The 12,889-nt window shown below is 34.3% G+C and overlaps 3 protein-coding genes across 5 annotated transcripts; 2 read left to right on the plus strand and 1 right to left on the minus strand.

Annotated features, from left to right (window-relative positions):
- Positions 1–749: 749 nt before the first annotated feature.
- Positions 750–3,798, minus strand: LOC105430802 (thioredoxin-related transmembrane protein 2 homolog). Of its 2 annotated transcripts, XR_016138440.1 has the most exons (7): positions 3,655–3,798; positions 3,410–3,590; positions 3,158–3,344; positions 2,766–2,961; positions 1,689–2,684; positions 1,252–1,381; positions 750–1,177 (listed from the first exon to the last, which is right to left on the minus strand). XR_016138440.1 is itself a non-coding variant. In XM_011644522.3 (5 exons), the coding sequence occupies exons 1-5, from the start codon at positions 3,796–3,798 to the stop codon at positions 2,586–2,588; spliced, it is 807 nt and encodes a 268-aa protein (XP_011642824.1). In that variant the 3' UTR covers positions 1,398–2,585. The 2 variants fall into 2 exon arrangements, 1 of the variants encoding a protein (XP_011642824.1); XM_011644522.3 differs by lacking the exons at positions 750–1,177; positions 1,252–1,381 and having other exon boundaries at positions 1,398–2,684.
- Positions 3,799–4,126: 328 nt separating this feature from the next.
- Positions 4,127–8,018, plus strand: LOC105430803 (N(4)-(Beta-N-acetylglucosaminyl)-L-asparaginase-like). Of its 2 annotated transcripts, none has more exons than XM_089073204.1 (7): positions 4,127–4,253; positions 5,576–5,741; positions 5,880–6,036; positions 6,120–6,345; positions 6,480–6,769; positions 6,839–7,068; positions 7,838–8,018. In XM_089073204.1, coding segments are annotated over exons 2-7 (1,053 nt in total). In that variant the 5' UTR covers positions 4,127–4,253; positions 5,576–5,593; the 3' UTR covers positions 7,840–8,018. The 2 variants fall into 2 exon arrangements, with proteins under 2 accessions (XP_088929330.1, XP_088929329.1); XM_089073203.1 differs by having other exon boundaries at positions 4,181–4,322.
- Positions 8,019–8,453: 435 nt separating this feature from the next.
- cdm (importin-13-like protein cdm) lies at positions 8,454–12,819 on the plus strand. Its single transcript, XM_011644525.3, has 8 exons — positions 8,454–8,871; positions 9,150–9,314; positions 9,415–9,561; positions 9,643–9,905; positions 10,082–10,841; positions 10,966–11,875; positions 11,950–12,096; positions 12,187–12,819. Exons 1-8 carry the CDS (start codon positions 8,731–8,733, stop codon positions 12,429–12,431), a joined length of 2,778 nt encoding a protein of 925 aa, XP_011642827.2. The 5' UTR covers positions 8,454–8,730; the 3' UTR covers positions 12,432–12,819.
- The last annotated feature ends 70 nt before the right edge of the window (positions 12,820–12,889 follow it).

Raw genomic sequence — 12,889 nt, forward strand, 5'->3', positions numbered from 1 at the left:
GTACTGAAAATATATAGTTCATGTCACGTATATTATAGATTTTCAGTGCAGTGAATATCAGAAACGCAGCCTGGATGTATCACTTTACTCGTATTTTTCATCGAATATTAAACAAGGATAAAATAATATTTGGTGCAATAACTATGCATGAGCTGCTTGAAGTAAATAATTCTTCACACGCCTAGCAACAATGATCGCCGGACGGGAGTATCTTACCGTGTGTCTCTCATTTGCCAGTGGGTCGGGTTAATACGATGATTTTTAAAAATTAATAACTATAATTATCTCGAAAATTGCAAAATGGTAGAGGACTTTTCTACTCTTTTCTACTCAGTTTTATCAGCTCTACCTGCCCACGAGAGATGATACCGGACATCCTGTGTGTGTGTGTGTGTGTGTGTATATATATGTGTGTGTGTGTGTATATATGCTTGTCGGACCCACTAGGCAATTTTTCTTCAGTCAGTTTACAATAATAATTATCTTTACAATAATAACTATATAACTATCTTGTAATTCTCCCTTTTTGCAGCTTCTTTTAGACTTAAATGTCTAAAGAAATACATACAGTACTTTAGCAAAATAGCTAATTATCTTTATCAAAAAATTTTAACAAGTATGTAGAAAATAAAAACAAGATCAACAACCGAACAACAAATGAAAATTCAAAAGAAATAACTAGTTAATTTAATCATAACAAATAATGATTTGTATCATTCCTTCTTAACTTTAATTCATTTGTTTATGGATTTTTATTTGTGTTAGTAACTTTGTTTTTATTTAATTTGTTTAATACACAAGCTTTATTTTTTATGTTAATGTTTATCGTTTCACGGATCTTCCAATGTCATATTTTTAATATCTTGCAGAGATTCCGAAACCGCATCCCATGATTTAGCAGTTATTGCACTGTTGCTTTGTGCTAATAGACCATAATTACATAACACTTCCTGTTTTTCACACTTTTCAATAAGCCATTCTTCTAGTTCCGTTGAATTAGAAAAATTATTGAGTAAAATATTTTTGAGTAAAATATTTTCGCTCATTTCGGATAGCGGACAAATAAATGATCCCTCAAGCGCAACATCATTATCTGTATTTGGATGACTTGATGGTTCATCGTATACAATGTCTTCTACGTCATGCTCCATAGCACGTCGTATTATACCGGCAGTATCTATATAAAAAATCATTATATATAGTTATTTTAATTTTTTTCAAGAATTATACATTATTTTTATTTATATTTACCAGATACTGGATAAATTTTGTTATTATCAATAATGAGCTCTTTATATCCTTCGAAGCATTCATGAGTTGGAACTAACGAATCTTCGATTATTTTTTCACAAATTCCACATATATTATCAGGTATTATTATCTAACAGAAAAATAAATCAGTACATTTAAACTGTATTAAGTTACATAAAGTATGTAATTTTCCATTAAATAAACACCAAAATTTTTTTCGTGTAAAATAAACTATAAATTATAAGATCATTTTAAATTATAAGATCACTTATAATAAACAAGCTTTAAAAGATTACAACAATTGCGATTTATTATTTATATTCTCGACTTGTTGATAAATTGAGGTTATGATTTTATATACATAAATAATCTTGTTATTACTTATTCGAAATAATTAATTAACAACATCATGTGACATCATAAATATGTTTCTATACCTCATTTGATGCCATTCTCTTATATTCATTAATATATGTTACGCTATACGCTGCTAAGTTTCTCCTGTTTTATTGCAGAGGATTTGTTCGTCCAGTTCAACTTCCAATCAACAAAGCGAGGTGCGGTCAAATTATCTTGCATCGAAAGTGCGTTAGCTAGTAAACAAACTTTAATCAATAACAGCGAACTACTGCGACTGCATGCTACGCATGAAATGCACCTTATGAATTAAATTTTTGTGAAGAATTGGTCTAGTTTCCATCGATATCTTAATTCGCTCCTAATACGTAGAATCAGATTTGAATCGATGAAAACGCGACAAATTGCGCTCACTTCAATCCCGCTTCGATCCACAAATCTTATCGGCAGCGAACTGATACAAGATTTAATTGATGGAAACGATTGAAAGTAGATAATATCAACCTTACTTTTTATAACAGTAGTAATTGTTCATTATATATCAGTAATCGCTCTGTATAATTGATGATTCAACAAAATTATTTCAAAATCCATTTTTTTACACAACTATAAGCGTAATATTTATATTTATAATTATAATTTATATTTATATTCTTCAGAGGTAATATTTGTATATTTATATTCGACACATATATATATATATATGTGTGTGTGTGTGTGTGTGTGTGTGTGTTTTGCACCACACATCATGCAATACATGATATCACTGTAATAATGAAATATTATATACAAATAACTGCTTGAAGTCAGATGAAAACACTGTAGATCATAATACACAATAAAATATTTACACAAATCCTTATAATTTTAATCAGGATTCAAGATAACGCGTTAGCTAGCTTTTCTACACGGTAAAAGTTCGTCTTGCTTAGCTGTGCGAACTGCATTTTCTCATTAAATGTCTAAATTTTATTTTATTATTCTGTTTTCAACGATTTCTTCTCTTTCCTCTTGATAAGATTCTTTTTGCAATCGTTATAAATATTATTGAGATCCAATGCAGCCTTAACATTATCCTGAAAAATTCAAACAAGTAAAAAACAGAACTACATAAGTTAAAATTTTTATAAGTTAAAATGAATTGAACTTCAATATACCAATGAGAAGAGAAACTTGACAAATTTTCCTTTATGATCCATGTATGGACGTCGCTCTATTTCCCTTCCACTTTTGAAAAGTATTAACGTTGGTAACTGCTTACTTGTACTGGCATCGCTGATACGATGCCTTTTAGCTGCATCTGGATATCTTCCGATATCCACTTTACCAAATTTGAAATTCTCCAATGTGTATCTGTAAATCAATAATTTTCAATGATAGCCATATTGAGTCCATTGATGTTTATAAACATTATTTATTCCTATTTAACGTTCGGCAAATAACATAGATGATATGAATCCAAAAATGTTATAAGTATCAAATGGAACACATCTAAAAATAGAATATTCTTTCTTACATCAAGAAAAAGATTAGATTGCAAGTTACTTACTCCACAGAGAGCTCAGAGAATATCGGTGCGAAAGTTACACAGGCTGGATTCCATGCAGTGTAGAACGCTACCAGCCAAACTACTCTCGTGTCGCGTTGCAATTCTTCCTGCAGTCCATCGGCTCCATGCAAATAGATCACATTTTCAGGCCCTTGATATGTTGGCTCCGGCAATATTAACGCACATACTGCATATACAAGATATCATTTGTAGTATAATAAACTATATTGGGGAGAGATCGTTTTGACTTACATATAAAAATAAATGCAAATAGAATGCCCATTCGTACATCTGCATAAAACCAGAGAATCAGATTTGCCACTTTTGTATACACAAAACTAGACGTCAAGTAATTTATCATCGTTACACTGCCAGTTTTCCTCGTCCTCATCATGATGACAATCATAAGAAAAAAGAGAATCTCTGTCTCCCTCTGAAAGTATTTAAAAAAATAAATGAATGCTGTCAAAATTGATTTGTCAATCGATATTACTTACTCCATCGAGCTCGCAGTCGTCTTGAACAAATATGTAATTACAGATTACAGGAAAGCGCTTTGAGAGAATGTAGGAGATGCTGAGGAGAATATTTATTAAGTAATATGGTTTCACGAGTAACCTCAAATCCTTTTTGAAAGACATTTTCAGTCGAATAGAAGTCGTTTATATAATTAACAGATCACACCTCACAGACTATTGAGGTGTCAATCGAATTAAGCACTGTTGACTATTAAATAATATTGTTATACGATCTTGTACATTTCTTTTTCCTGAAAGCGATTACTATCTGGTACACAAGGTGAAGGAGGTATCATCAGCTGTTTCATGAAATTCATTCATGTGAACGAATGGAGAATCGCGTTTTTCTGTCGACTGTCACGATAAATAAATTTGATTGTATATCTTTTGACCATGAGCTTAGAAACAAAAGGTATTAGACTGCCTCCTCATGCAGCGTAACTTGCGTAAATGTAATTCACGTCAATCAAATCGTCTGTAAATGAGAATTTGGGCGGGTTGTGTAGAATAGTTGAAACGACTTGATTAGATGACGCAAGTTACGCCGCATGAGGAACTAGCCTTATATATCGAACACGGTAAACGATATACATGTTGCAATGTGTTAAGTTATACTGAAGAATCTAATTGAGTTTATCATCGACTAGGTACTATTAAAAAGTCCTGTAAAAATTTTTGTTGACTCAAATGGACAGAATTCAAATGGAATTTAGAATAGTTGACATTATTGATTGTCGATATGATTTACTATTAATCTGATATTTTATAAATATATATATATATATATATATATATATATATATATCAGATTAATAGTAAATTTAAAAAAAATTATAAATTGAAGTTTACAATGATGAAATTTTAAACTCTACAAACTTTTATACACACACATTAAATAGATAAAAAATATCGTTATCAACTTTCAAGAAATTCTAATCGACAATCAATATTGTCAACTGTTCCCGATTTTATATGTATATGTATGTATGTATTGCTAATATGTCGCAGTAGAATTTTAAGTTTGGAGATACTAACATAAAAATTTAAATTCTTGAAAAAAATTGATGAAATATTCGATAAGAAAAACAGTTTATATAACATTCCAAGAATTGCGAATTTGGAATTTTAACTCATGGAAATAAAGAAACTCAATAAAATATCAGAAAAATACAAAATCGGCAAAATCAGCAAAAGATTCTATTTATAATTTTAAGAATTTTTAAGAATTTCTAAAATTGCAAACTCGAGAATTTAGATTGGATAACGAAAAAAAATCTTGCAAAGTAAAAAAGATTTACAAATTATCAGAAGAATATAATTACTAAGAAGATTGCACTATCTTAATGATATTGCACAATTTTAAGAATTTTCTAGAAATTCTCAATATTTAAATTTTAAATTTAGATCATAATCAATCGAAACTATATTTTTTTTACGAATATTCATTTGGACAATTAAATACAGTTAATATCAATGACAGTTTTAAATAAAAATCATACATTATTGTATCATAGACACATATGTATCTTTACAAAACATCAGATTAATAATAAATCAGAAATAAAATTTTATGAACTAAAGTTTTATGACAATGAAATTTTAAATCCCATAAATTTCATAAAATATGATTTTTAATATGATATTATTGTGTTATTAAAATAATAAATGTTTTCTTGGACACCTTATATATGCAGTAAACATTTGTATTATTACATGCAAAGCAGGTCGCTTGGTAATACAATGTATTATCAGGGCATGATTTTATTTATTTATAGTATCAAACAATACCAAGTATGTCAGTATATCCTACTTATCAGAGATATCTTCTCCCTCCATACCTTTTCTTTGTGCAAAGTTCATGCTATTTAAGCTTATAGCTTATACTCTCGTGCTTTTCCAGAGACTACAAGCAAACAGAATGAGGTTCGCCAACTTTGTAGGAATCTTATTGCTATTTGAAACCTGCTTCCTCATCGATGCAATCGACAAACAGAATTATAATACCTTCAACAACAGCTTTCCTGTGATAGTCATTACATGGGATTATAAATCCGCAACGGAGAAAGGTATTAAGATATCTAATGTCAATCAACTTGTCAAGAGCAGAAACATTTCTAAATTTTCTGTATTTCTATATTTAGCATTTCTATATTTTCTAGCAATCTAAATTTTCTGGCAATTTTTAAAAACATTGTCATTTTTAGCATGGGATGTAATATACAATCAGAAGAGAAGCGCTTTGGATGCGATAGAGGAAGGATGTTCCCTTTGTGAAGAGCAGAGATGTCGCACGACTGTGGGATTCGGTGGCAGTCCAGATGAATGTGGAGAAACTACGCTGGATGCTATTATTATGGACGGGTGATTAAAGCAATTCACGCAGCGGAGGAATTTCTATTTCGTTAAACTGTATGATTGCATTCAAGAAATATGCTTTTCAATAGAGTAGCAATGGATGTAGGTGGAGTAGGAGGATTACGGAACGTGAAGAACGCCATTTCGGTCGCTCGCAAAGTACTGGAGCATACGAAACATTCTTTACTAGGCGGAGACCTTGCTACGGATTTCGCTGAGAAGATGGGATTCAAGAAGGAGTCTCTGCAAACGGAAGAATCCAAGAAAATGTGGACAGATTGGAAAGAGAACAAGTGTCAGCCCAACTTTTGGAAGGTACTGAAAAAGAAATCGTGCTCTTTCTGTATCTTATCATTATCTTATGTATATCTTGAGTATATCTTATGTATATTTCGTTGAGAGGTATATTTCGTTGATAAGATGATTTATATAACTTTTATTGTACTTAGAACGTCGTGCCGGATCCAGAAACTAGTTGTGGGCCATATCATGCGAGCGACATAAAAGACGATGAAAGCATGCTAGTAGGAAGCGAGGAGAATCACGATACGATCAGTATACTCGCTATAGACTCGCAGGGACGTACAGCGGCCGGTACTTCCACGAACGGCGCCAAGTACAAGATACCTGGCCGCATCGGGGATTCTCCTATTGCTGGAGCTGGCGCGTACGCCGACCAGGAGGTCGGCGCGGCAGCCGGTACCGGTGACGGAGATATTATGATGCGATTTTTGCCGAGGTAGCATTCATACAAGATATGTTATATCCGTAGCAGGTATCGAGCTAAAATTAAGTTGATTTCTTGTAGCTTCCTAGCGGTAGAAGAAATGCGTTATGGAGCACCACCGACTATTGCTGCTAAGAAGGCGATTAGCAGAATCGCTCAGCATTATCCTAACTTCTTCGGTGGGGTGATTGCGTTGAATATAAAGGGAGAATATGGAGCAGCTTGTAATGGAATGGCCAAATTTCCTTATTACGTCGCAAATCCCATCCTAGGCCCTAAATTACTTTCGGTTCAATGCAGTAATGTACACTGTGAGAATAAAGTATACTGCTATCCAGAGAACGTTATGACGTCTTAAATATTATAAGACGTCTTATTAAAATATAAAAAAAGACGTCTTTGAGGTGTCTTATGGTCCGATTTATCTTTGGGATGTCTTAAAGATGTCTTATTTTTCAATAAATGACATTTTTTAGATATCTTTCAGATCTTATTTGGAGTCTTTTAGATATTCTATAATGGCATAAAAATTAATTATATGGAAAGTATTGACAAGAGAAAGAATACGAGACAGAATTTGAAATTATCTAATAAATTGATACATTTTTTAAGATATCTTTAAGACATGTCCAAAAGACGTATTTATTTTTCTTATGATATCTTTTTTAGTAAAATTTTAAAAACATCTCTTATAAGATGTCTTTTAGGTGTCTTTTAGACATGCGTGCTATCTGGGTAATTTGCATGTTTAAATTCCAATAGATAGAAAGCGATATGTAATACCAAACATTTCTAATGTAAGTATATATTTATAATGCATTACACGGAATGTATATAAGTTTATATATATTTTTTATTTAATATCTCTGACATTTTTTTGTTTTAGTGTAATGTTTACTTACATTACTATGTATACTTACATTATTAGAAATGTTTGATATTATATATCGCTTTACATATATATATACACATTTTATATATATATATATATATATATATATATATATATATATATATGTACACATCATTTATATTTTTTATATTTAAAATATAAATATAAATTACGTAATTTTTTTATAGAATGCTGGAAGAAAGAAGAGAGATGGAAATGTATACGAGAAACTCGACTATGAAGAACAAATCTGATATTTGTTATTTTAGTGATATGTAATATTGTACATATTTATAAGAAAATAACTACAATATACTGTTTATATCTCCGACAGTGTAAAAAAAATAAAAAAAATTTACACAGGAACAAGTGTCTCCCTAAAGTAGCGAGTAAAAAAAAGCGCGCGCTTTCAATATACGTATGGCGTTTGAAAAGTTATCTATCAATGATCTTGTCCGATTTCATTTTGGAACGCTTTTTTTTATCGAGATCAAAAGCTTTATTTTTACTAATTAGAAAGACTATCTTGGTTTAATTTACTTCTTATTTTCATTAAATTTTGAAAGTAAAAGATAAAATTAAAGTTAATAGATATTAACAAAAATAGACAAGGCTTATTGCATTTGCCATACGATAAATGTTTTTAAATCTGTTGATTGACTGCAAGATGGAAAATTCCTGAAGGATTGAAACTTCATTTGTATATAAGCTCTATTTTGTATATAAGCAGCTGACGCTATATCTAGTATAATTTTAAATCTCCGAAATTTGTAATTTTAATTCTCACGTTTACGTAAAGATGGCCATGGTGAGTTAGTAAGTTAGATTAGGATTATTCAGTTCGAGTTAGGTTAGATTAGGTTATGTGTCATCGCGCGGATGGAAAACATACGAGTTTTATTGAATTTCTCAAAATAAGATGATAAGAGACTGGAAGGACGTGCAATCAGTTGAAGAACTGATTAAATGTACAAACGTTTGTGACGGAACCGCAGTCGTGTTGATTCTCTCCGCGTGCGGATTGCCCTAATAAGAGGCGCGTATGCTGTGAGGATAACGTCTGTCGCGCGAAACGCTTGGCATGGATTATGCAACGATCGTCGACGACGCGGTCAGGCAATTTTACTCGGCGGGCAACAACGAGGCGCACTCGTGGCTCCTGCGGGTACAAACCTCCCCCGAGGCCTGGCACTTTGTCTGGCAACTTTTGGATCCTTCCAAGGTCCTTATATCAGCGAGAATTTCTCTTTCTTTCTTTCCCATGCGAACTTCGGTTTTGTCTTCTTATTATGCGTTTTTCTCGTCACTCGTTGCAGAATCCAATTGGATACTCCAGAAATGTTGCAATGTTTTTGACATTGCTTTTGAACAATGGTATGAAGTAGCGACATAGTAAGGGGACAAGCTGAAAATATTTGGAGACAAGTTTTTTTGAATGATACAAGCACAGCTGACTCACTTCCTTTTTTGAGATGTATAAAGGTTTTATTATTTTTCTAGTCATTTGAAGTACAATTTTTTGCGGCGACGACTCTGCACGCGAAGATATCCAAGCAGTGGAATGAAGTGCCTGAAATTGAGTATCCGGTATTAAGGGAACGTTTGCTCAATAGTTTGAGAAGACCCAACACTCCCTCATGTATTCTTACGAAGCTTTGTCAGGCAGTAATATATTTCTCATTGTTATTTAAGACAAACAAGTGCATTATAAATTATTGGATTATAGATTTTCATATGATCTACGAATTGCCGATGTTGCTTTCAGTTAGCTGCATTTGTGGCCAATGTCTACAGTGGGGGAAACGGGGAAAAGGATAGGAGTATAGTGGATGAATTGCTGGATATTTTACCTTATAATTCCCCATCTGCATTAGAATTATTGCTTCGAGTACTCTCAACACTTCCTGTTGAGGTAAAACATCTTATATAGATTGGAGGTTAAGTACTTAATGTTTGCTTTTCGACAAAATAACATGCGATTACTTTTGATCAGTATGAGAAGAAACACGAAGCGAAGAGTGCCAAACTGCGAGAAGCTCTTGTTAACTTGATCAACAGCTGGTGCCAAACCGTATGGTTTCTGCAACAGGTTTTTTCAATGTGTAATCCAGATTCTCAAGGCAATGACAGTGTATTATATTCTTTAGCATTGGAATGCGCTCAAGCGTGGCTTAAGGTTGGTCAACTACCTTTAGAAACCACCGGCCAAATCTATCCTTATTTATTAGTGGCTGCAGCTCATTACGCACCTAACAGGTATATTTATATTACTAAAGAACAATATAAATTTTAATTATATATTGTGATAAAGAAAATATTTGTTAAAAGTCTGACATATATTAGGTCTTTCGATTAAATTAAAAGTAACAGAATAAATAATATAGGTGTGAGTTAAAATTATTAAACAAAACCTCAATTTTTTTCTATTAAAGAGAAGAAAGTCATGATGACATTGAGAATAGTAAGACATGGGATATAGTACAAGAGTGTTTAATCATGATTGTAACTCACTATGAGCTTCATAAACGACCTCAGACGTTCTGGGAGTGGGCCAAGAGTCTAGTGTTAATGGCAAAGCAATACAATAGAAAGTTCTTCTGCGAGATATTAACTGCTATTGGTGAGGCTCATAGTCGAGCGTTTTTGATTGCTCTGGTTGAGAATTCCGATGAGGCACATACGTGGACGGCTATGGGACTGATCGAGTTGCTATTGGAATGCTCGGAACAGGAGGGACGTTATCCTACGGATGAGACGCGTAGTTGTATCCCATTTGGATTCTGGTACGCATTGCAGGATGATCTCGCCACGCTGGATCAACCATTGGAGAACCGAGCTCTAGAAGCGTTAAAGCCTATCTATTTCCGATTAGCTCAAGCATTGCTGCGAAAATCGACATTACCTATATCTCCGAACGAGCGAGGGAATGCGGATGAGCGCGAGCTCTTCAGATGTTACAGACAAGATGTGGCGGACACGTTGGATTACTGCTACAGTGTTCTCGGCAATGATCTTTTGGCACTTCTTGGACAAAGATTAAGCATGGAGGATTCATCTTGGACCCATGTAGAATCAACATTGCATGCGCTTAAAGCTCTGGCCGAAAGCGTTGGCACGCAAGAATGTCGTTATATTCCTGCTCTGATAAACTTGATTCTCATTCATATACCTTACCATCTTTATCCCGAAGAGGTATGTACAGTTACTTTCTTGAAAATAGCGATTAATCGTGATTACCTTTCTGTATATTTTTGAAATAAATGTGATTAACTTTGAAAGTTTTTTTTTTCTAACATTTGATTCAATTCGCAATTAGGTACTGACGTGCGCTTGTTCGACGCTGGGCGCGTACGCCGAATGGATAGGAGAGCATCCCGAACCTTGGCTGGAAAAAGTACTACAACTTGTTACTCAAGGATTGACCAACGGCTCTGCGACAGCACCGTTCGCGAGTATGGCACTGAAAGATATTACGAGAGAATGCGGACCATATCTCGCTCCTTTTGCACCGTCCATTCTTCATACCATTAGTCAGACACTACCGAATGTTGAACCCGGTGGTGGAGAGGGCTTGCGGCTTATGTACGCGGCCGGAAAGTTGCTTAATGTGTTGTCTTCGATGGAAGAGCAACTCGTGCATCTGGAAGCGACGTTAGGATTGTGTCTGACGAAGATAAAGGAGCTATTGGGTCAGCCGTTATTCACAGCGCGGCTTGGCGTGACGAATTACCTGAGAATGGTCACTATGTTTTTTAGCACGATTGAGGGTGCGATCGGTAAGGCTGTGTTGGAAGGTGTGCTGCCAGTATTCAATCAGATCATCACGCATCCCGAATGGAGCCAGGACAATACCACGTTGGAGGCAATGCACATGTGTGCATTGCGATCCCTGCCGGCATTGCGGCAGCCAGAAATCGAGGCGCGACCCTTGCTGACGATTTTGTCAACTTCCTACAAGATCTGGCCGCATCCAGCCGCGTTAAACTTGTTAAAGCAGCTTGTATTGCTGTTCGGCAGAGATCCGGATAACATTGTAAGTCCGGTGCTCGCGGAGATGAGCTTAATAACATTGAATGGCGTGAAGGCGTGTAGATTGGTGCAAGGTGATCTGTCCGAGTGGTCAGAACTGATGGAGGCATATATGGGCGTGCTCGCACAGATCTGCAAGAAAAACGCTAGACTGTTGCTACAATTCCCGGATCAAATACCAGATATGTTGCAATGCGGTAAGCATAATGTCATTGATCTTTAGAAACATAAGGATCGTATACAATGTACTTATATTACTTTCTTTTTATAGGGATTGCTTGTCTAACGCTTCCCGAAACACCTACAGCCAAGGCGGCGGGACATTTCCTTAGTCATGCGATCGTGCAGAGCCCGCATCTGCAGACATTTATTCAACCGATCGGACAGGAACTCGTCTCCGCGATTTTGCATTGCGTCGGTAAGCGAAACATTTCCCATGTCAGGATCACGCGTCCACGAAGCCACATGAATCCGATCGCCAATTTATTTCTTTCCTCTTTTCTCTTAGGTGGAGCGGTGCCTCATAATAACTTGGAACCTCATGCCGAAGTTCTATTGGCGTTGAATAAAACGTGTCCGGAATGGACCGCACAATGGTTACGTGCCGGATTAGAGAATCAAAAAAACCTTGCTGCCCTTGTAATACAGAAGGATGATATCACACGCATTCTACGTGAGAGAACAAATAGGGGGCGACTTTGTGATGTACTAAAGGAATTTAGTATTCAATGTCGTCAGAAGACAGGACTATGACAATAGAACTTTCATGATATCGATTGGATAAGTTTTACTGTATGAGATGATCGATTTAAGATTATATGTAACACACAGAAATTGACATAATTAATAATTTATCTCTTCATAATAAACGATGCATAATGTATATAATCGTGTTTTATACAGATTTATGCATTTATATACTTAAATTGTAAAATATTCATCGATTGTGTGATATAGAAGCACTTACAATTAATTTACAGATATGTACAGAATATATATACGGAAGTCGAGTGTCTATGTGGTGCAAGATAAAAATAGCGATAAGAAAAAAATTTACAATGAAAATAGTAGAATACAAAAAAAATGTATATATCTAATACCTTTCTGTTTCGAGGAATATAAATTTAAAATGAGAAAGCTATTTTGAATTCTTCATTTCTCTTTTTAAAAGTGCGTGAAATAATTTGAAGGAATACAACAAAACTGATATA

Source organism: Pogonomyrmex barbatus, unplaced genomic scaffold, assembly GCF_055798465.1.
Source record: "Pogonomyrmex barbatus isolate J1 unplaced genomic scaffold, ASM5579846v1 scaffold14, whole genome shotgun sequence".
Classification (NCBI taxonomy): domain Eukaryota; kingdom Metazoa; phylum Arthropoda; class Insecta; order Hymenoptera; family Formicidae; genus Pogonomyrmex; species Pogonomyrmex barbatus.